The sequence below is a fragment of the Lichenostomus cassidix genome, chromosome 2 (genome assembly GCF_008360975.1).
Source record: "Lichenostomus cassidix isolate B80296 chromosome 2, HeHo_3.0, whole genome shotgun sequence".
Classification (NCBI taxonomy): domain Eukaryota; kingdom Metazoa; phylum Chordata; class Aves; order Passeriformes; family Meliphagidae; genus Lichenostomus; species Lichenostomus cassidix.
Genome location: NC_139482.1, coordinates 102,726,893 through 102,752,077, shown reverse-complemented (window position 1 = coordinate 102,752,077; position 25,185 = coordinate 102,726,893). Strand labels below are relative to the sequence as shown.

The following is a 25,185-nucleotide window of genomic DNA, read 5'->3' as shown; positions in this document are numbered from 1 at the left end:
GAATACAGATTCCAGACCTAATATAGCTTCCAGACCAATACCTCAAATAATGTCATCAAGATGGCACTTACTAAAGAATGAGCTGTTTCAGAATAATTGCCAACAATATTTAGTTTAGAATGATGTGAAGACCAGCCTGCTTGATTTGTGATGTTGCCCAAGAAAGGGGAACACGAAGGTAACTGTGCTCCTCAGCTCTCAGACCAAAACAACCAGAGTATCGAGAATTTTCTCCAGTACCAGCACATCTTTAGTCCCTGCTGGCACAACATGCTATTGCCATCACTAAGGGTAAATTCTGCTTGGACATGACCCAGGCTTACATCTTACCCCAGAACCAGCCAGAATTTGAAAGTCTCGTCACTTGAAGCACAGAAACATGCTATGTTCTATGAAGCAGAATTGCATGTTTTTGCATGACGTGACCAAAAATTCACTTTACCTTCTTTGCAGCACAACAGCTTTTGCACTGTTGTCTCCCCTTGCTTTTGCTGCTCACCATCACTACTGAGAGTACAACCTTGCAAGACACTGCAAGCACTGACTCAGGAGTTTGGATGGTACTGTGAAGTTAGTGCAACCAAGCACTTCTGTTGTCTCAATAATGCTTCTATCTTGCTATCAGGCACTTGCTGCTCTGTGTTATTGTTATTTGCATGGCCATGGCAGCTTCTCTCAGCCAAGGTCCCCTGCAAGATGAGGTCTCCCCTAAGCCTTCTTTTCTCAAGGCAGAACAAGTTCAGTTCTTTCCTCATATGGCAGACTTTCCAGTCCTTTGATCATCCTTGTTTCCCTTCTCTGGATGCTTTCCAGCCTGTTCAGATGTTTTAACTCCATGGAAGGTTCCAAGGGACAGTACCTCCCTCCCTTTCCCCCTGCCCCACCTATCCCTGAGCTTTGAGTGAGTTGGTTTGCACTTCTAAAGTCTAAAACCTTTGGTTCAGTACCAACCTTCAGCATGCCCAGCTGAATCCCAAACTCCACAATACTGTGATCACTACAGCCAAGGCTATCACTAACCAGGATATCTCAAAGCAGGTTTTCTCAGTTTGTGAGTCCAGCAGTGCCTCATTCCTGCTTGGCACATCTAACATTTGTATGAAGAAGTGGTCATCTTAGGCACTCCAGGACCTTGATGGATAACAGGTGAGCTGCTGTACTGTTCTTCCAACAAATGTCTGGACAGTTGAAGTCACCCATATGAACCAGATTCTGCTAACCTTTCAAAACCTGCTAAAGTGACCCAAATATGGCTTTGTTGATCTTATTGTCTTGGTTTGGAGGTCAGTAGAGGTTGCCTACTGAAAGATCCCCCTTGAAGATGACTTCTCTGATCTTAACCCAAAGGCATTCTGTAGGGCTTCCACAATTGCCATGGTTGACTTCAGAAGTTCCCTTCAACATAGAACAAGACTCCTCCAGTTTTGCCCTGCCTGACTTTTTGAAACAGCCTGTAGCCACCCATCCCAATCCTTCAGTCATGTGAGTTGTGCCACCATTTTTCAGTTATTCCTATGAATAACTCTGCTCTTGATGAAACCCCTAATCCCTGGTGCCACTTGGAGCACCAGGTTCAGTCTAAGATGCTGTCTACTGCTGTTCATGTGGAGAGAACCCACAAAGATTTTTGCTCTTTTTGCCTCCCAGCTGCTAAGTTTTACTGAACCTTTCAGACATTGAGAAGACTTTTTAAACAGAAACTTATTAATGACAGAATATCAGCCATGAGTTTTGAAATCACAGGCTAAATTTTGCCTTCTAGTGCACACAATCAACATTTATAGAGGTTTTTTTGAATCTACGTACCTGAAACCCATTTTTTCTTCACTTGTGAGTCCCAATTGTGTGCAATTATGTACTAGTCTGATGTGATATCCTTTTCAATTCCTTACTAGATTTTATTTTAATTTTTAGAATTTTTTATTTTGATTTATTTGATCATTGCTTCTTGAACCCACGGAGCAAAACCAAAACATCTAAATAGTTTTGCACATTTGATAAAAACAATGGATTTTCTTCCCTAGCCTTCTGCAATTCAGTTTCAGCATTTTTGGCACACTTATATCAAACCCATGCCTTAAAATAAAATGTGTGTCAAATAGAAAAGAACAACACCAATCTGGAAAGAAATTATGATATCCATCTTCCAACTGCACATGGCAAAAGTTGCAGTTTCCTAAAAAGGAGAATTTTGAAAAAGTAGTTGACAGTTTAATTTTTAAGAGAACTGAAGGATGAGATTTTCTGCTATGTTAATACTTGAAGCTTTACTTTTAATTTGTCATCAGCAATAAATACAGGAGTGCAGAGATGTCAGTAGCTGGGTTTACAGGGACTTAAAACATAACTAGAGATAATGCTTCAGTGCAACTGAAATACATCGCAGCAAAGTCCTCCTGACTCTCTGCCCAGAGCTGCACAGAGAGCTAAGCTGAACAAGTCAGCTGAAGGATTTGTTAGAATTATCACATGGCAAGACATTAAAAAGCAGCAATTTGGCCCAAAGAGGTGACACAAAAAAATCATTTTGTCAAGACAGATTTTGCCTGCCATTGGCTTTTTGAAGGTGAAGGCACATGATGACTTGTTTTTTTCTAATGGCTGGGAGGCAGGTGTCCATTGCCTCTAACAGCCCTTGTCACTCACCTGGTCAGCAAGAGCCATTTGGATCTTCCTCCTGGAATTCAGGGCCAAACAACCCAAATTTGAAGATCAGGAGGAAGATCTAATACCAGTAAACCTTCATCTGGTAGATCTTCTTTCTCTCCTTTTCCCATGCCTGTGACTCTGGCAAATGACTCATTCACTTAAAGGGCATCCCATACTTAGAGAGCTTTCTAAATTGGTACCATCCAGATCCTACTTAGCTAAGCAGGCTCCTGGGACATAGCCTGCTGGAAAACCAGCTCAGACTATATGCTTTTGCAATCTGGTGGTAATAAAAACCAGCAGTGTACCTCCTAGGCCTCTTCTTCAGCCTGTTGACAGTTCTATGTGTCTAGTATGTAACTGGCATCAGACAAAGGGAGGAAAGCCTATAGAGTCAGAAATAGAAAACACTCACTAAACCAGATGCATTGCAGCTATCATAGTTTCCACTTATTTTTGCACGTCTTTAATAACTGCCAATGTGAAATGGGACCAGCTGAGAGGCTGCAATATATAACAAATATGTTCATGTTTATATATGTTCCTAGTTTCCTTCCCCAAATGCACAAGTTTTTAAAGCCTCGTGTTCTGCAGCCTCACCCGAACATCTGCAATCATTTATGGACTAAAACAGTCTGCCATCTCAGCCTAGGTTTTTCAGCGCACACTACAACTGATGTCATTTTGGTATTTTGTATTTTCAAAAGAAACAAATATGTTTCCAGGCAAACCACATCACAGAACATGCCACGGTTATCAGTTCAAAGAGCCTCACTGGTTCAGCAGCTAGTACTGTGTTTCATCTAGTCTTCCTGAGGCCAGGCAGGGAAATGTTAGCCCAGGAATACACATCTGTGTGTATACAAACAGCTTCAGTCTCCAGTTGTTCTCTCCTCGACTGCCCCCTGAAATAATCCTCTGCAAAGCACAAGAGCTGTCAAGTACAGGCTTGGCCAAGGGTAGACTTTCATATGAATCATGCTACATTCTGGAGTGGGTGTGTTTTGTGTGTCATTTTAGGGGTGAAGGAAAACAGACTGATGGAAATGGAGATTGTTCCTGAACTGTGCCATCACATTATTATAAAGAGGTCCCTTAAACTTATATACAAAAGTGTGTTCTGCTTACATTTTGTCTTTTCTGTCGCCAACACCAGAACTAGGGTGAGAAATATACTCTCAAAGGAACCCAGGAAGTAAGACAGGATTCGGGATGGACCACTTAAACCTTTGCTTCTCCAGTTTAGCAAAAGAACCTAGACATAGTTGCAGTTCTCAAAGGACCCATCATGGATCCAGACTCCATTGAATGAAAGTGATAAGACTGGACATGGCAGAGGCAAAACAGAACTGCCTCTGGGGCTGCTCCTGACCAACCTGAGCATGGTTTGAGTTAGTAACATCATGCAAATCCTGGGCTGAGGCCTATGAAACTTTTCTGAAGTAAATTCAGCTGCATAAATGAAACTAAGTTGTCATAGTAAAGGGGATGAGTGGATGCTAACAGCTCAGCATCAGCAGGCATTGATGACTTTGATGACAGGCTAACAGTGATAAAGTTCCATCAGGTTCTGAAGGCATCCAGTAATCTTTCTAAAGAAATATCCTGTACTGATATTAGAGGAATAGACTGTTAGGGAAGTCAAAGGAGTGATGACTTTTAAAATATGTAAATAGGTTTGAATATAGCTGAGATAGGGAAAATACACTATAGCAAAAATGTATTTCAGACATTGTATTTCAGATGAGACAGAAGGGCTTCAGTTTCAGAAGAACACAGACATCAAATGAAGTGTCTTAATACCTTGATGTATCAACTTCAGATAGAAATGAAGAAAACATAAAAGATGGCTGTAAGAGTGACTCGGAGTTTTACCCTTGGAAATCAGTCCCTGTGTTGCCACTGGGACTACTCTCCAGTGCTTCTCTTCCCTGTTTGTGGTCTGACATATGGAGGCACACAATGATGTGACTAAAATAAATTTTATGATAGATTATATGCCCTCATGAAAGGGCTCGAAATGGTGGGTGTTCTTTAAAGTAGCCTTCAAAGGCACAAGTGTCTAAAAATGTGTTATTAAAGGAGAGCTATATGAGCTTTACAAGCCATATTTTACCAAGGGCAAGCCGATCTTTTTTTTCCCTTGTTCTTACCATTGAAGATTTCTCTTCACAGATCCAGATCCTGAAAGATCCTAGTGAGAAATGACTCTTCATGTTACAAATGCCTCCTCCGCTCTCCCTACAACCCGCCTGGCAGAGCTTTTTGAGCTTTAAGGCGACATCACAATGATTAGTTTTGAATGTAAGTCATCCTAGGCATTTCAGATTTTAACTGTAGTGCTCTTGGGTTTACACAAATATGACAACTCCAATGTTTGCAATGTTTGCACTCTGGATTTACGAAGTATTCACCATGGTTTTGTTTTGGGTGATGACAACATACTGCCTCAGGTCTATAAAACAGTTTGTTTTGGATATCTGTACTTAATTGAAGACAGTTGCTACAGCCACAAGCTCCTGTGCAGCTTCTCCCCATTGCCCAGCAAGCCAATGTTCTCCAGGTCAAACATCAGGCTTCATCATAAAAGCTACTACAGAAAAAATATTATTTCCCATCACACCAGTGCTACAATGGTGTTGCAGAAGAAACTCTTGGACTCCTCAGGAGCTGTGAGCAAGTCACACAGAAATGATGTGTTTAAAAGTCTGTAATGGAAATTCCCCCAGTGAATGGGCTGTTCACAAAGGATCACTTCAGCTCCTTTCAGAGCATGTATAAAGGACAAAGTCTGATGGCAGTTATCTTCAGTGGTAGCAGGTTTTTTCCCACCTTTCTATCTCTCTCTTTTTAAAATTTAATTAATTTATTTATTTTAAAAATTATATCCATATTCACAGCACAGGTCCAGAAAACAGCTGTATTAGCAGAGCTGGGGGGAGAAAGAAACTGGATCAGGAGCAGGGATACTGCATGACTATATCACTTCTGAAGACAGCATGTTATCACTACAGCCTAACTTTAGGTGTGCAGAGAGCCTCTGTCTTTCCACTATGAGACCAGACCAGGGAGTTTTCTTTTCCTAAGCTAAAGTTTGTTTTATAATAACTTCACTATCTCCATATTGTAGGAAGTATCAAATTGATACAGATTTATACAGATTTTTACCTTCAAAATGAGGAGCAATGTATTTCCTTGCAACCAAAGAATCATACCTGACTTCACAAAGATACTAATATTTAAACAGATTCTTAAAAACAAACCTACTTAAACATCTGGTCTGCATAGAGCTTTCTGTGAATTCCACCTATCTACATCATCAAACACCTAAAGACAGTTCTCATTCTCTACATTCAGATTGGTTGACTTGAGACAAGAGTGTGATTCCAGTTCTCTCAGGGTTCTTTTTTACCTTTTGGAAGAGAAAGATTTACTGCCTGGATAATTCATGTATGGTTCTGTTTTAATTAATCAACAATGAAACACCCACCTCTAATAACGCCCAGATCTTTTAAAAGATCTTGACAATGCAAGTCATCCACCCGGATGTATGAAGCGTCTTCTATGTTCGCCAGTGTAACAATGCCAAGATCCTCTTTTTGTGCTGGTGAACTCTGTAAAGCTGACACACCTAAGAAGAGAATAGGCTCATCTCCATTAGATCTTACACACCTGCAATAAAACTGTTAGGAAAAATAGTTTTGTTGAAGAATCGTTCACCTTGGCAGCATTATGAAAGCCACGGATATGCAATTTAACATTGGGCTCAGCTGGGATTTACTTTGATATGCATCAGTGAAAGGGTGATTTTTACAGAATACCCTTTTGAGAATAGAAAAGAACTTTGAAGTCTTCTGCTGAAAAGACAGATGAGCTGATCTTTGCTTCATATTCCACAGGTGACACTCAGTGTAATGGCTGTGGAAATTTAAGCGCCATTTGAATAACAGAAACTAAAAGCAGTCAGTGCAGAAGCATTAATTACATGCACAGAAAAAGCAGACAGTGACTCTCCACTTTAGTCCTTTGTCTTGGAAGTTCAGCAGTGAATTGGAGAAGCTTTCCACCTGCCCCAACATTGTGTGAAGTGGAATGCATTTGGGTCAGTTTGCTCACTGAAATGTTCATCTAAAAGATACTGGCAGAGATTCACCTTGGGGCTGACTGTGTGTTTTCTTTCAGTCAGTTACTGCAGATTGAGCAGTTGCAAGAGCCTCTACATGGAGAGCCCAGGGGATGCACTTTTCCTGGTCGTGGCCAGCTGAAACTTCATAGGCAGAAGGTGGCCACACTTTTAGCAGGCATAAAATGCGGGTATAGCTGCTGAAAGGGCAGCCTATTTCCAGTGAGTAGGTAACACACTCGCTTCTTTCCTATCCGTGTATCCAGATTTGCTTCCATGCAAGACTAGATGGGGGGGGGAGATGGTTGCAGCCTGGTAATTTTCCACATGCAGGACTCTGAGGAACCAGGGCTCTGAGGATACATGGACTTTACCAGTCAAGACACAGGCACTCTGACAGAGTATGGGCCTGTGTGGATGGACCAGGAGAAAAGACTCCTTTAATAAACAAGTGAAAAAGGTTACTTCTTATTGCCTGCTCACCTGGCTCTTGAAACAGAACTGCAAGCCTCTAGTGGTGTGAAGAGATGTAAAAAATTTACTGGAGGGTAGAGTGGGTAATATGCAGCAACTGCTTGGCACAAAGAAGCAGTACATTGGAGTCAGCACTGAAAATTGGTGAAGATCACAAAATCTTTCAAATATCATTAGAATTAATGGTTTCACCGTTTACATTTTGTAGAGTCATGTCACCCGAACTTTTTTCTTTGGCTAGAAACCTCACACTATTTTCAAACACTGTATCCTGAGGCACTTCTTTCTCCAGTAGAACAATAACTCCCTCTGGTGTTTGCCTGCTATTGTTACTGCCTCAGCCAGAGCCCTGGGAAACCCTGCCAGAGGAGGGAAAACCTCCCTGCAGATGATGTAGGAGCTATAATCCTTCTTCCCTTAACCGGTGGCATTTTACACTTTGGGCAGGAAGGCCACTGCCCCTCCGGGCCAGCCCAGGGGCGTTCAGGTCTGCAGGGAACATCACTGCACCAGGAAAAGTGGAATGCTGCTGCCGAGGGCTCATGCTGCCAAAGACTCATTCACATGCTCCCTGCATTTATTTAATTACATGAACAGTAGGCTTATTGCAATGTGTCTGGATGCTTTATTTGATGAATGCTGGAACTTACCAATCCAGTCCCGAGAGGGTTGGGATACACATAGGGATATGTCAAATGGCTGGATGATAGCTCAGTTAATGAATTGCTGTGCTCAGCGCTTGGGACAGACAATGTGGAACTGTCATTCAGCTGCAAACATAGTTACAGGAATGCTGTCACAGCTTTGAGTGACAAGTAAGTTAACTGACCTACAAGTAAGTTACAAGCTATGTCTGCAAGCCGAGGAAGCAAAATGAGATGCAAGGGAATTAAGCTCCTGCCCTTCGGGCTAGATAATATCTATTGCCATAATAATGCTGATTGTCAATTTTCTTAATCTAACATTTATGAGAGAATCTAAACTTTTAGTCTTAAATATGTATTGCACAATAATTTTTAAGCACACACTGAGTAATTTTTTTTTCAGATTTCAGCTGTAATCAGATGATGAAAACAAATCTCAAGACAAGATGAAAGACACTAAATGTTAGAGTTATGCATTTTGCCAAAGAGAAGAGGCTATTTTGATGGGCTGTTCAGTAGAAATTTCTTCCTGTGATCATTCAACTGGATGCTCACTCCAAACAGCCCAGAGGCTTTTTATATTTGACCTAAATGTCTGGATTTTTTCTTTTCTTCAGCATATCACAGAACAGAAATCTGTAAGCTGATTATTGTTGCTTAATTCACTTCTGAAAGCAAACATCTTTGCATATTTCAGACACTGCTATATGGAGCTGAAATCAGAAAAGCTAAAAGAGCTTGAAAGCTCAATCTAAATCCCAGCTGTCTGGCTCCCTGGCCAATGCCTTGTATTATATAAACTGTGTAACCATACTACACCTTTGATGTAAAACAACTCTCTTTTAATGTGCTGTAATCTCTTATTCCCTTTGTCTCTCAAATAATAATCCTCTTGCACATGGTAATCCTCAAAATCACATATGCTCTTTAAAGCTTTTCTTTTGGAAAGTATTTATATCCATTTTTCTGGGGACTGGCAACTAAATATTACAGAAAACCTGATTCTTCTGACTTTGACCAAGACAGTCTGAATATTTTGTATTCCACATTTACTGCTTGGCTGGAACTGGGTCAACAAAATGAGTAAACAGTTTCTAGTTGTCCAACAGAACCACAGTGTGCAGACTGTTTGTTTGGCCAAGGCAGAGGCACAAGATGTTGGGGAGAGTTAACAGGAAACAAGTAAAATGACATTTTTTATTTGGGTTATAAAACAGAAAATGAAGTTTAGCTGTCTAGAATGGTTTAAAAATGTGTTTTCCTGAACTGTTAAAACAAGCTAGCAAAAGAAAAATTCTTACCTCCTCAGCAGTAAAAATAAAGCCCCCTAGCATTAGCTCCTGGACACCTACAAACATGCTACTGGCTACTCAAAGTTTTGTTACTGTAAAGTTAAATATTTTTAGATATTGCCACCTTAAATCGGGGGTAGAGGTTGAGGCTAGTATTACTTAATCATATCATCCTGTTGATTTAAATGATCTAATCATGACAGAAGGTGATGACTACAATGGAAGTCTCATCAGGTCAGATGTAAAATCCTAAATGACATAAACTGCATTAATTGCAGGATATGATGAATATGAGCCTAAGAGCTCAAAAAGATAGATCTTCTTTTAAAAGATCTTACAAGACCTTTTTATTTGTTGGCAAATATGCACATTGCCATAAGGAATTTGTAGCAAGCTGGGAGGAGTGCTATGGCAAAGCTTCCAATGACACAACAGCACAACCTGCTGCTCAGACCACCTCACCTTGTCTGTCCAAGCCCAGCCAGTTTGCCTCACTTACTCCCTGAGGGACCAAACACAGAAATGTCTCCAGGTTTGCTTTTTACAGAGAGTAGGGTCTGCTGTTCTGTCAGCAGGACAAATTCTGGTTCTAATCCTGATGTCCAATGGTGTTCTACATTTTTGTCCTTGTTGGAAGGTGCTTCTCCCATCCTTGGGCATGGGAATTACCCATCAATAACCCCTCTGTGTTGATCTGTCCTACACAGACATGTCCCCCCTCTCCTGGGCCATCAGAGCAGGCACAGTGAGGGATCAGTCCTGGGCTCTGGGTCAGCTGCTGACTCACAGCAGCTGCCCCGGGGATGATGAATACATAGACCTAAACTGAACAGCACAGCTCTCTGGCGTCACGAGCCAGGGTTTCACTGTGCTTGTTATCTGATCTTGTCACTACAGGAGGCTTAAAGTTGCTCCTGAAGTTCTGTGAAACTCTCATTCTTGTACAAAATCAAATAATTTTGCACTTCCTTCACACAGATTATAACCTATACCCCGTGAGTCACAGACAAGAACACCAACTCCCCAGTTTTGAGAGTCTGAGCGAAGGGATCTTGATGATCTCTCAGTTTTAAGCAGCTTTAAACTTTCAATGTTTAGGGATGCCTCACAGATCTGCAGGTCCCTCTTTGCAGTGAACTGTGGTAGCACATGTGTGGTAGCTCAAAGAATGCCACCCAGGCTTAACAAGAACAATAAATAGTACCAGTAAACACTCCAAGCTGAAGTGGGCTGCATGAGGGAATCAGGCAGTACTATTTCTAAAAGAAAGGCAGGAAATTAGGCTCTCTTATGCCATTTCAAATGTTTACAGTAAATCAGCAAAATTAATGGTTGTAGCAGATAGAAACTCTGCTCTGACTGAGAAATTCACTGTACTCCAAGCAAACTAGCCAAATATTAATTTCCTTACAGCTGCTTTTGCCATTTATTTCCTTGATTTCCCAAAACTATGTCAGCTGAATTTTCTCATGAGTGCAAACATTTGTGTTGCAAAAATAAGAAACTCAAGGATTTAATGCGTTTTTAGGAAATAAAGTTAACTTATCAACTATAAGTGCTAATCTTCCCATCTCACATGAAATTCCAGAAACTTCAGATAGATACAAAACACTTAGATAACTTGACTCTGCACAAAGATTTAGATTCTAAACATTGTTGGCAAACACCTGTCCAAAGGAACTAGGTTTAATTTGGTGAGCAGAAGAAAAGTGAGGTATAACACCAAGGTTACAAGCAAGATCCCTAGGAAGAAGCTGAACAAAATTTTTCATGGAGATGTATCAATGCATATTAAAAAAGTAACCTCATCTCTTCCATTTCTTTTTCTAAGGAGGATTAAAAGTCCAGCTATCACAGGAAGCATCCTTGCTTTCTTTACTCCTCATCTAGGTGATGACAAGCAACTCTAGTCTGCCAAAGCCTATAATTAAGTAATCACTTTCCCAATTATTGTTAGAATTGTATTGATTAGACAAGCACAACTATGAAGTTTTGAAATATATGGCTTTGTTCAGTTTCTGAACATCTACAATCTGTGTGTTCACTCCTAAAACACTGCTTTAATGTTAACTGAAAGACAATTTATTGAGGTAATTACATATATTAAAACAATTTTAAAAAAGCTTAATTGAAATGAGGTTAAATGAACAGAAATTAAAATAGAAGCAAATTTAAAACTACAGAATGTATGCTATTACTATGAGAAGAAGAAAATTTTAGTATTGAGATGGGAAGCTTAATGTTATCAGCACTCACAGGATTAGAATCAGAAGATCTAGAGTAAAATTCAAGCTCCAATTCCCTTTCTATTTCACTTTTTTCGTCAGTGATACAGGGCTAATAATCCTTACTTTTCTCATCTGTGGATTGTTCCAAGGATGAAAAATACAATGTCAATGTTGAGTGCTATCATAATTAGTTTTAGAAGTGGGAAAGGAATAATGAAGATCTATCATAAAAGTAAAGAAATTGGGTATTTGAAGCCATAAATGCGCAACATTGAACATACCAGGAAATAGTAATAATCTTGTGAGGAAAAGAAATGAATCTTTTTTTCTTCAGTGGCAATAAAGCAAAATTTCAGAAATCACCATATGACTTTTTTTTCCCACATATTTCTGACTAAAGAGGTCCATTCTGAAAATGTTTATGGAGTAATTTTTGAAAGTTAATACTATTACAACTATCTTTTGATGCATGTATGGTAGAGTCTAAGACTTTCACTTTACAGAACAGTGGTTGTATAGACAAAGAACAGGAGTATGTGACTAGTAAAATTTTGTAGTTAAGTGAATTCTAAAACAGCTAGTGATAAATGAAAAAAGAAACTACAAAGTCTTTTTAATTATTTACCTGTATTTAAAAAATTAACCCTTCCCACCTGGAGAATTCATGGAGAACATAAATGGCATAATAATATAACTAACAACAGAAGAAGAAAAAAAAAGTCCTTAAAATATTAAAATTAATGTTAGCAGAAGTCATCAGTCAGAGTTTAAGATAACACATGACAAGCATAATTGTCTTATTATTTTTAGGCAAATGTTACAAGTTACAACAATTTATCTGTTGCTTATAAACTAGTTCAGCCATATTGCCCTAGAAAAGTGTATGTCTACGTATCAGGTAAAGGTCTGACTCTCTTTTTTGAATCACAGACATCATCTGTTTACCTCTTCTCTGCAGTGGATTTTTAGGCTTCACTCCACTGACAAATATGGGAGTGAAATGCTTTGGAAATTTTGTCCTTTTAACTCTTTTACTCCTAATCTCAGCAAAACTTCATGGCAGCGGGCATCAGCTTATCATTCAAAACAGTGTTACTCAGTGGCTTTTGGCAAGTTTCCTTTCAGAAGAGACAGTCAAAATTAATTCTACATTTACCTTTATAGCTGAAACAAATAAATTCCAACTCAATTAATGTTCTAGGTATTTCTAAATCAATGTGAAGGCGGAAACTCCCATGTGATTATGTGATTTTTGGTCTAATCTCATTTGTTCAAGTTGCAGAAACAGGCACTGATGTAGTTATTCTTTCAAAAAAAAAAACAAACCTCAAAGTCATCCTATATTTCATTGTAAAAAAAAAAAAAAAATTGGAAGCAGTTAAGTGAATCAGGAATACAGCATGGATAACCTGCAGCAAGGTGTATGAACCTTGCTATTTGCTATGGATGCATCAATGCTTTTTATGACCTCATGATCTATCTGCATATTAGCTAAAAAGAGGGTAAGACCAAACAGAGAGAATTTTAAAAGTGACTCTGAAATTATTAGATTTTCCATGCTGACATGCTTACCTGCATGGTGCCACACCTCTCTGTCCTGACTGATTAAAATGTGGAAGAATTTTGAAATGAACCAACAGGACATCAAAAGTAGAACACCATGATACCATAAGTGTGCTCATATACCAGCCAGGACTGCTGGTAGAAGACAGAAAGTGGCTTGGTGAGCACTTCCACCAGCTCACTCAGTACCCTTGGGTGGATCCATCCAGCCCCATGGACTTGAGTGTCTAGGTGGTGCAGCAAGTCACTGACCATTTCCACTTGAATTAGGGGGGCTTCACTCTGTTCCTAGTCCCTGTCTGCCAGCTCAGGGGGTGGAACAACTGAAGGAGGACAACTGATCTTACTGTTAAAGATTGAGACAAAGAAGGCAGTAAGTATCCTAGACTTTTCCTCATCCACAAAAATGTTTTCCTTTCCATTTCAAAGTAGTGCTAAAACCTTCAGTTAAGATATGCAGGTCTATCATTATGGCAAATCCCAAGCTTTTAACACCAAACACATGATTTATGTCGTCAGAACTGTCAAAACTCAACAACTTCAACAGATATTAAATATCTGCTGTGTTGTCAGCAACTGGGTTGGCTCCAGCAGGACCTGCAATAGGACTGAGCCTCTCTGTGAGGGTTCCAAGGCTCCCTTGTCTCCCTCTGCTCCCAGCAGTCCCTTCTGGGCTTTTCACCTTCTCTAAAACACCCTGGGAGAGCCTGAGCACAGGGCAAGCTTTCTTGATGATGGAGGGACAGTGAAGGGATTTAACAGGTGGCTGGTGGCTTGACTTTCTGTTTAATTGACCATCCTAATGCTGCTGAGATCAAATTATATTGTTTACAGTGTGTTATGAAACACTACTTTGGAGAGGCTATTTTTCATTATTACTGAAATCAAGTAACTGAATGCAAAGGGCAGCTGTGCGAGAAACGTATTTTGTAGCCAACACTGTACTGTATTACACTATACTATCAAAAGACACTCAGTGAATGTCAGGAGGTGTAAGTTTGCACTGGCTCAAGTCTTCTGAAGCAGCACCTTTCCCGAATGAAGATGTATTACAAGAAAAACAAAAAAAAAATTAGAATTTCAGTTTTCAAAGAATTTATTGTACAGTTGCTACTTGCTCAATTCTTTATGGCTCAGGTTTTGAAATCATAAAACCAAATATATATATATATATGTATATATATGTATAAGACTTATGAAAGCTTTTCATGCCAGAAATTGATAATTTCAACTCTGATACATCAGGCCCTTACAGGATTTGAAAGAAGCAGCTGCACAGAACAATTAGGCAGCTGGAGATCAACCTTCTGCAGCAATATCAAGCTCCAGTTTCTGAGCCTGCAGGGATATGCGATATCAGATTTTAAGTAGTGACGTCTTAACATGCAGAAGAGCTGTCACTGCTGTTTTCAGTTTCAAGAAGGAAATTATTTCTGGGGTAGAGCCAAATTTAAAGAGGAAGCATTTTGGGAGGGTATTAAGGCTAAAGCTGGAAGCTCTTTGAAATGAGAAACGTTTGAAACAGGAAAGTTTAAGCCTTTCTTTCAAACATTACATATCACTACTTCTACCTTTTCCAAAATACATTATTTTTAACCTTGCTTACAATGTGTTCTAGTGAATTTGTGTGCAATAAGACTTGCAACCCAAAGGAAAAATGGTAGCAGCTTATGGGATCAACTTAGTTCCAGTGTTTCTCTGGATTTAAAGTCTCTGCATTTAAAAAAAAAATCATAGCTTTTTTTATATTTCTGATTTTATTAAGATGATTGGTAAAATCTGTAGAACATTAAATATTGCACAGAGAGCATACAAAGGTGCTCTACATATACCAACACTGGATACTGGAAAAACTGGGGGACCTCTCTGAGAGCTAGTGAGGTACTACAGGATCCCCAACAGTACACAGCTGTATTTGCATCATCTGCCTATAAACAAACCCCATATGACAGTGGAAATGACTTAGAGTCTCATTATTAACACAAAGTGTTACAAAATCCAAACACTGGAGATCCCAGAGGAAACCACACGCAGAGAGGCAAAAACCACAATTTAAACTAAATTGAAGTTGGGGAGAAATCAGAGGACAGAAGATTAGTCATGAAGTCTATATTATATATTTTTCTGTATAATCAATATAGCCATCTATCTGCACATAATAGGTAAGTTTTCCTTGAGGATAATTTCAATAATTGCCCTGTACTCACATTGTAAAAATAAATTCACAGCCCTTATAAGGTGTAACATAGCCAAATTGGCTATTTGTTCACAAAATGGCTACTAATTCAGTAGAGTTTGGGTGTAGGAAGTGATCACCTCCTACGTGCAGAGGAAAGCTCCCTGTGACTTCAGTTCTACCTCAGCACTTAACCAACCAAAACTGCATCTCCAGCCAGAGACCTATGAAACAAGTTCAAAGCAGGCAGACATGTTCCTGTCCATGGCAGGGGGTTGGAACTAGCTGTTCTTTAAAGGTCCCTTCCAACCCAATCTGTGATTCTGGGTCTCTCTGACACCTGCAGGAAATTACTAGTTTAACACCACACAGGAGCTTTGTGTCAAATGCAGGGAAGAATCCAGCTCCCCAGGGCAGCTTTCGTCTGCCTTCCTGAGCAATTTTCACTCACAGCTTCATCAAAATGTTCTCCAGTCTTATTTATTTCTGTCCTGTCTTGTTGAGTCACTTTGAATTTCCTGTATTTTAAAAGCAACTACTTCAGGTTAAAGTATTGCAAAATTTATCTTTTCAAGTTTAAAAGTTCTTTTGGGTCTTTTTGGGAAACTCACTATAAGGAATAGGATGAACATGATCTACCTCAAATCACAACGGACTTGAGGTTCTCTCCCAGCTGGTCCCAGCTGAATCTCCCTGTGATCATGGTGGGCTCTCTTAGAGACCACAGTTTAACACTCTTCCTTCCTCTTGTGGCTTGCCACCTAAGTCTTCTTGCCTTGTCTGTCACTACCACTGTAATTTTCAGTCCTAGGCTTACAAGAGTGCCATTCTGTCTCCTCGTTCATCTCAGGATTCAATAAGCAGTTTATAGGTATCCTATGGGGTGACTACTTTGTCTTGCTGATATTTGCTCTTGCAGCTCCCCAAGAGTTTTTACTTAGGCAAACACCTGGCCCTGGAATTGAACATCTGTTTTCCAATTTTTTTTTTTTAATGAAGTACATCACCATGGTCTGGTGCTTGAGAGGTTTTTTCCCCCTCAGCTTGCAAGAAAGCTTTAGTTTTGGGAAGAAAAATATCTTGTTGAACATATTATGCATTATCTTTCTTTTTTAAAGATGACCATGAAAGACAGCAAGTGCTTACATCATCTTTACTAGTGCTCTTTACTAGGAAGCAATGCTTGCTACAAACAGGACTTTAAGGGAACCAGGGATCCATCCATTAAGTGAAGATCTCTGGAAGAAATCATTATCTGTTTGCTTTAAGGGATTCCCTTTGTTCCAATGTGACCATATACGCATAAGCAAAACTAGCTGTTCTCAGGCCTCGCAAAAGTGATCTTTCTCTGTGTGAATGTGAAAGGCCAGAGAGCTGCAGCCCTGCTTAGTAGGGCTTATTGCTGATGGTAATGAAGAACAATTGTGTCAGAGGAGGAAGCAGCCACATCTCATTTTCACCACTGGTCTGCTGGAAAGCTATGACCCACATTTGCAGTTACCTCCAAGAAAACTCTCATTTATCCATTTCCAGTTTGAGATGATCCTTTGCCAAAAACACAAACAGGTATCCTTCAGGGGAATGTGGATTCACACTGCAACTTTCTGCCTGGGACCAATTTGTGCACTAAATAAGGGGTGGAACTAATGCAAATTGTTGTTGCAGGGAATGTAAACAGGAAAATCCATTTAAAAATCTTTCAAGACTGAAAAAAGCTGACAAATTAAAATTTCACAAAACTGAGGCACAGCAACAGTTTTGAAGAAAATAAGCACTGTTAATAACATATTTGCAAACCTCTGCACTAGAACAGGCATAATGCAAGTAGAGCACCTGTTGAAGTATTTTAATAGCCTTCCAAATCAAAAATGTCATTTCACATTCCTTGTTTCCAGGATCAGATGTCAGCCTCCTTGGAAGCAGGATGTGTAGCAGATAACGTCCTCTGTTTCACTTTTAACAGTGCTGCCTCTTTGTGACTTTCCAAGCATTCCACTATTCCTGTTTTTCTAAATGATGTGAGAACGGTTTTCATTTTCACGAAAGAGGGGCATGATGGTGTCAAGGCAGTTGCACAATTTCCAGGAAAATGAAAGACAAAGGGCACCCTGGCGCAGTTCATGCTGAGCTGCAGTTCACACTCAGCTGAACTTCACTCCTTGGAACTGCCTGTCCTCAGCACTGTCTGCAGCTGTGAAATTCAGAGCTGTGCCTTGGCTGCTGCGAGCTACAGCATGGCATGGTCACACATGGCAGCCTGTCAGGCACTCAGGAGGTGGAGGAGCTAGCACTAAGCACACCTGCACGATTTTATTGTGGTTTCACAGATATCCTCAGCTGCTCAGCTTCAAAAGACATGAGATTAATGGGTTTACTTCTGATATACAAAGAGGATGATCTAGGATGTATTTATTTCAGAGCAAAATTCATTTTGGCTATGGAAACAGTTTTGCCTTCAGTGTGCAGTAAGAGTTTTTAACATTTCAGTTAGGGTACATTAAAAGAAAAAAGCTCATAACTTTTCAGATATCAGAACTAGACTTAATTCAAACTACTGCAGTTTTTATTGACCTAATTCTTATAAAGGGATTTGTATTTAGTTTAAACCTTGTTAACAGTTTTGTATCTTGTGCTGGAGCAGATCCTTATGGCCAATTCTGACCCATTAGTAAGAGGAGGGTTCCCTGAAAGCATCAAATGAGATAAATCAACACATGCAAATGTGTTTATTAAAAAACTCAACCCTGTGCCACACAATTCATTCATCTGAATGAACCACAGGCCTTACTTTTGCCATAAATGTTACATTTTTAAATCTGGAAGTTGAAAGAACAAAATATACTGTAACTGTACTGTGTTTGTAACAACTTGTTCAAGAAGAGATTTCTGTAAAAGAACTATCATGAAGTGGAGCTGAGCCAGCCAGATTACTAGCAAAGCTTCCTGCTGAATATGATTAGATAAAGGGAAAATGGAGACTGGAGAAAATTGATCCTCTCAGCAGAATTTGCCATAATTATATGCAGGATAAGGAATTAGTTATTATTCTGCTGCTAAATTCCTCAAGTGGCCAGAAGAAACATTCTTACATCATCTGCTTTTTCAATCTAGTCCATGTAAAACAAAGATCCTGTTAAGAAAAAAGGAGATGAGGCTGACCAAGTTCTATAAACCTGGTAATTTTTTCCCCTAAAGGTTAGATGGTGGAAAGGGGTATTGGGATTGTCTTCCTAGCACTTCTTCAATAGCCTGCTAACTTTTATTTAACATAAATTTTCATTTCAAGAAATAAAATCACTGAAGTTCACACAGCCATTCATCCCTGGCAGTGCAGAATAGCCTCACCTCAAATGCTGTTCTTGTAAGGCAACCTCTTTGCAATGGTTCATTGCCAGCCTGACCTGAACTCTGCCTCCTCATGTTGCTGTAATTCAAATTCTTGTGCTTTTAGTAACACAACAGGACTTCTCTGATTGCAGGTTTCTGTTTATGCAAGGAGAGCTTTCTCATTGCTGCCTAATGCAAGTGGAGAAGGTACTAATATGATGAAATAGTAATTCAGAAGACATACAGATGATTCATTAATGCAAACAGGGAATAGGGTTTGTAGCTTTACAAGAAGGGCTTTGGTGTTACTGAGGGCAGTGAAATAGCAACAATGAAATGGTGATAGTTTGGCACTGCTAGCCCATAGGCCAACGTCTGAGGTTGGTGGCAGAGGGACTGTGAGCCCAGCTGTACAAGAGGAATCCATCTCAGTGCTTCTCCTTTCCAAAAATCAGAAAGTTACATAACTATTCAAACTAGCAACGTGAAACAGAATCAGAGGAAAAGGAAGCAAAAGCTGTGAAAAGGGACAGCTAGTCTAAAAGATAATTATATACAGCTAAAAAGAACAAGGAAAAAAGTACTGGTATTGTATGCTTGCAGATTAACAATGATCTTTCTTTAAATGCAGTCTGTGCTAGTTATCCCCATTTCTCTCATTGCATGCAAACATGATGGTTTCATAGTTCATGACTGGATGGGTGACCTTAGCCCCTGTATTTCTACAAGCCACCCATATCCAGTCTGCAGAGATGGCCTCATTATAATTCTACTAATTAAAACACAAAAAGGAAAAAAAGTAAAAAGGAAATTCGATTTACTAGTAGGGATGCAGAAAAATCTCTCAAGTTTCCAGAGCTGAAACAATGTCATCTCCTCTTTACTTCCCGTGTGTAACCCAGTCCCTTTCTTGAGACAGGAATAACACTTGTCTTCTGGGGCTGCCCTGTTTGTCCAACAGCACATTGGACTGGGAATTCAGACTTCTTTGTGCTAACCAGAAGGGTGCAACTGAGAGAAACCAATAAATTAAAATATAGGCAAAATTTAGAGGAAATGACTGTTACAGCCATGGGTGATTAATATGCGTATGCACAGTGGGGAATGTTGCAGACCAGTAACATTTATGCAATAATGCTTTTAGGAGATATAAAATGTGGCTATATAAATGATGGGCATCTGGAATACTGTCTGAAGAGTCTGCAGTCTGACTTCTGGAAGTGTTGTTGGCTGACAAACTTTAAGATATCCACATTTTTCATAGGCAGCAAAAGATGAAAGATAAAAAATCTCTGGGATTAAAATACTTATGGACACATCATTAGTTTTCTCTGAAACAGTATTAAAGAATGGTTGGAGAGCCATAATCTGCAAAAATCAGAGTAAATGGTCTTGGAAAAGTGGTGACTGACATGAGTGTCATGAGGTCATCAGATACAGTTTACTAAACAGCAGTTTTTATTGAGGAAATGAGCTATGCCATTAGCTTCAGCCTGTCCCCAAACAAATCTTCATTAACTAACCACTTCTGTGAAGCATGGCAAACAGCTCCATCTTGATTATTGTGGGAAGCTGTCAGGGACTGCACCAGAGAAATCAGTGTAAATACAAGTCCAGGAGAAGACAGGCCAGTTGCCTTCAAATTCAGCAAATATTAAAATATTAATTCAATGGAGAGAAATAGGAAATCTGCAGTGAGAGTAAAGACGAATCAAAGTGTATGAAATAAAAAGCCTTTTATATAAACACATTTTAAGCAGCCAAACTGATAAGAATCAGCAAAACAGCTACAGTGGAAGTGGAAAGCTCACTGGCAGATGACTTGTGCATAAGCAGCACACAAGGCATTAGCAGGCCTTGCTCCATAAAATTATTTAATGACATTACCACTTTTGCAACGTGAACTTATTTTCACTTAATCTGATTTGAGAAATGCAACACTTTCCTATTTGATGAAAAGCCATGGTTTTGTAACTTACTGCAATTTTAAGAAGATGTACACTAATTTGGATTTTGCAAAATGTCTATAAACTGCCCCAGTAGAAATATACTCACTTGTTCCTGATACTTTGTCAAAAAGCAAACATGCACCGGTTTTATTTTAAAAGTGAAACATTTTTCACAGCAATATGAATGAGCTAGCTATTGCTGACAGCTTGAATTAATAATTTCCCTGGGCTTTTTTCTCTCTCTCCTGAGAAGCATTGTCATGCTTCAATAATAACAATAACAATAATAGACTTTTCAGGAGAATAAAATTAGATGTAAAAGATGATGCCAGATGATGCTGATGCAGCCAGTACACTTCAGTATCAGAAGCTGACAATGCCTCAGGCCCCAAATTAGTTAATGTCATATTGAAAGTGAGAAAAAGGAAGCCTAAACCAGGTGTATATGCCTAATCCTGCACCCATGATTAATGTCACATGTTCCCAATTACTACACTTATGTTGTTTGATAACCACACTGGGTTTTTTCTTTAAATTAGTGATGGCAATTGACAATTTCAATTATATAAGTCTTGGCTTGGGATAAAAAATACTTTGTTCCTTGTGCATCTGCATAGGAATTAGCCAGAATGCCACCCTAAAAGAGTCCCTGACTTTTTTCCATGCCTGCTGGAGAGGAGGTTGTCTGAAGATGGAGTAAGACATCCTCTCCACATCAGAAATAGCTGGCAAAGTTAGTTTTTTGCCAGTTCTTCAAAAGACATGCATGTACTAAATTGATGGTACAGCACTAATGTGCTGAGGAGGGGACAATAAATGGTCTGATTGCACATGATTGCAGTGCAAATAGAAACAACCTCCTTAATGGAGTCATGCTAGTTGGGCAATGGGTGGTAATTTTTTATCATTGTTTAGCACACATATTTGAAATATTGTGGCAGTGGTCAATTCTCAATGTGTTGTTATGGACAACAGGTGCAAGGCACCCCATATTCCTCCATGATCTTCTTCTGCTAAGCATGATCTCCTTGCTAATTTGGAGGAGGAAAGATACAGTTGCCCATTCAGTCTCTTCCATTTATGAATGTGACAGAAACAATCCTGACATTGGGTAAAAAAATCAGTTTTTATTGTGCTGCAAATTTGCCTGCTACTACATGATGGGGAAAGTGTAAATATTTACCTCGCTGACACTTCCAGGATCTCTTTTTTTTATCAGCAAAATGGAAGAAAAGCCCCACCATCTGAAAAGATTCCCTGGAAATTGTTCTGCAAGCCATGTCTGTATTATTCCCTAGAATCTGGTTGCCCAGTTTAAGATTTCAACAGCAAAAGAACCAGAAAGCTTACATTTGTATCTTCAAAAAAAACCAAAACATAAACTGGATTCCAACAGATTCATGCTCCTGCCTTAGACTCCTCTGGCTGTAAAGGTACTGGTAGTGAAATAGAGGAGCCAGATGCTTCTGTGACACCAGGCATAAGGAAATCATGAACTCATTCTACAATGCTGGCAGCTGAGGACACTCAGCACCTTACACAACTAGACCCTCAGTGAGGAAAGTTTGCAGGAAAACAAAGATTTGTCTCAGTTTTGTAACTTAACAGACTGCTCTGATCTGCAATACTGTACTTAAAATATTAAGAAATGTATCTGCGAAACAGATGGGTGAAAGCATTCCCCTTCATTTGATGAAATTCCAACAGTGCTGTTGTGGTCCCAAAAATTCCCACAGCTATTTAAGCTTTCTATCCAGTGCCTACTTATCTGTCATGTCCATTATGTTCCATTCACTAGGTTTGCCAGCCCTTTGAAAGCAATAAAGGGATTCTGGACACCATTAACTTGACGACCATCTCATATCCCTCTCTGTCTCCTGCCTGCAGGGAAGGAAACTGGAGTCCCATCACCACCAGAAACCATGTCCTAAAATAAGTGTCAAAAACTGGCCACACTGGGAGCTCAAACAACGTCAATAAAACATGCTAGACAGCACGCTATCTCCGCCTAGTCTACACACCAATTCATATGTGATGAAGGAACAAAGAGAAGACAAAGTGTTTTGGAAAAATTCAGGTTAAAAGCTCTATACATCTGTTTCTCACCATCAACTATTCACACAGGGAAAGGTGTTACTGATTCTACATAATGAATGATTTTTGAAATGCAGGCCACATTACTGTTTTATGAAACTCCTCTGGGCCTACTTTGCTATTCAAAATCCAGTTTTTTCCCTTGTCCTTCTCCTTTCCCTTTTGTCACTTCTTCTCACCTTTTCTAACTTAACCATCCAACTCTTTCCTTTCAATGAAATGTTGAATTAGAAGAAAAATATAGTGTTAAGAGTAAAAACTGCTTTAACTGCACTTATTTACAGATAGACATTTTCTCCAGTGATGCATGTCACGTGTAGGGTGGGCTATTGTATTCTATTAAATTAAAAAAAAGCCCACCTAAGTGTATTCAGGCTCAGTATCCCTTCACCCTATAGGTATTATTCAGCCATCCCACCCAAACTCACAGGACATAAGTCCAACCTTTGCACTCAGTGAGAGTCTTCTCAACTGAAGCAGCAGTAAGCACTCTCCTTAAGGGAGGTACACACTTATGTTCTCAGTAAGCACTGACAGAAGTAGGAAAAGGCTCTCAGGAACGCAGCACAGATTTGAACTCCAGAAAAGGGGATGACTGGCAATATAAATCAGATTATGGGAAGGAGTTCTTACTCATAATGCCAAGTGCAATCTGTGGCAGTACACGACACCAGAACAGATGTTGATGTGCTGCAGGCTGCAGAGTCTGTGCAGACAAGGAGTGCCTGTGTAAGCATTAACCCTGCAGGTAGCTGATGTGAGGTTAAACACAACTGCCTATTTATACAAAATGACGCTCTACACATCTGGGTGAACCTGATGCATCTTTTAGGCTGTGGGCACAGTCCTAGAGGAAGATTTAGGAAGATGGAATGTTGGTGTTGGTATTGGAAATCTTAACTGACAACCCCTTGTCCGTACTTATCTCCTTTTTTGTTTTCTGAAAAGAGAATGAGCATTTTGGTCTTAGCTGTGCATTAATCTAACTTCTAACGTGATCTAGCTTCCCCACAGCAACATCCCAAAGAGGGCCAGACAAGCTTCCTTGGAAGTATGTAACAAGACAGTAACTGACTTCACCTAGATCAGAGCATGCAGCCCTGCCAGCCTCACTACCAGAGCTTCCAACACAGATGCAATACTTCCCTTCACCCCTCCTTGGTCTCTCTGGAACCCTTCTTCTTTTGCTTTCCCCTTTTTAAATAAAAGAGGCAAATGGTAAAAGTGTTGCATGAGCCTTCAGGGAGCTGTGTGAGATAAGACAGGGTAAGGTCATGGCACCAGCTGACAACTCATTCTGTCACTTGGGCGCAAATTACCCTTCATGCAAAATGGAAAGCAGCAGATTTTTTCAGGACTTCCTGAGGCAGTCCTGAAATTGCCCCTGAGATTGGGGCTCATGGATGAGTTAAGTTTTATTCATAACTTGGTTATTTTGGTCTAGTGAGACCCTGATTTTTGCTGCCACAAATCTACATAGTTTTATTTGATTCTGTGTGAAATTCAGAAGAAAGTTAAAAGAAATTGAGAGAAAAAAATTCAAAAGAGAAATAGCCTGCCAGCATTTGTATTGGAATTCTATTGCAATATTCTGACTTCCATCTAAACCTTCCCAGAGGGATACAAATCTACATTTTACTTTAACTAAAGACAGAATTAATTTGAAAATTATTACAGGAAAGAGAATGGTTATCAAGACACCATCATCTTGACTGAGCAGACACAAAAAGTAGGCATCTTTCTCAACAGAACAGGCAAGAGATCTGTCACAATAGAGGGTTCTGTGATATTATTTATTGTTTTTTGGGTTTTTTCCCCTCCTCTGATAGCTTAGCTCAAATCCTTGATCAAAGCAACTAGGAATTGTTCTGCTCAGATGGCTTACTGCATTTTAAGTGGAATGCAATTTAGCACTCTCCCATCTGACCAAAGCTAAATTCAGTAAGGGAAAACAATTTCCAAAGACCAACACAACCATTTCCCCCTCGAGAGGCCAGACAAAGGTTGTGGCATTAGAACAGATTACCAACATCTGCCTACAGTGTGCTTTTGATAAAAGGAACTGTTAGACTCTGATGGCAGCTAGACTGTCCCTCTTTGCAAAATAGCATTCGATGTTTTCCAGATCCCAGTATTTGAGTTGCATTGTGCTTGTTATTGAGCACTCAAAGAAGCAGTGCAGCGAGACTGGTGTAACAGCAAGAAATAAAGAGAGTAAATCACATCTCTGTGTATACTTTAGAGGTTCTGCAATTTTTTTTAATGCTCGGGTTTTTTTGCTGCCACATTTCCTTTGGGTTTGTCTGTGACATTATTAAAGAAACAAAGCAGTGTTTGTTTCAAAAAGTGGTTAATAATATACGCACCCCATAGTCTACCATAACTTCAAAGAGCCAATTACTGTTAGACTGTTGCATAAACACATATTTAAGAAGCATGAAAATGTGCAATTATTTACAGGATTCAGTACCTAATACATCATATTTGAGCTCCAAAAGGGGAATTAATGACATGATGAAATATAATGGCTCCAAACAATATTCTGTACTACAGGAGGAGCCCTGCAGAGCTGTACTCATTAAACACACTTATTAAAAATTCTTACTATGTTTTTTGAAAATCAAAAATAACTCAGTTACTTTAAAAATCTCATCATCACCAAGTAG

The 25,185-nt window shown here is 39.5% G+C and overlaps 1 protein-coding gene across 12 annotated transcripts in view; it reads right to left on the bottom strand.

Moving 5' to 3' along the window:
* The window catches only part of DLGAP1 (DLG associated protein 1), a 405,566-nt gene that overhangs the window by 58,804 nt on the left and 321,577 nt on the right, over positions 1-25,185 (bottom strand). For 11 of the 12 annotated variants that reach the window (XM_085052618.1, XM_085052611.1, XM_085052617.1 and 8 more), the window contains one exon: positions 6,140-6,280. The exons of the other annotated variant lie outside the window; for it this stretch is intronic. In XM_085052618.1, the coding sequence (XP_084908744.1) occupies positions 6,140-6,280 (141 nt within the window). The remainder of the gene's footprint in view (positions 1-6,139; positions 6,281-25,185) is intronic. 12 annotated transcript variants of the gene reach the window in all.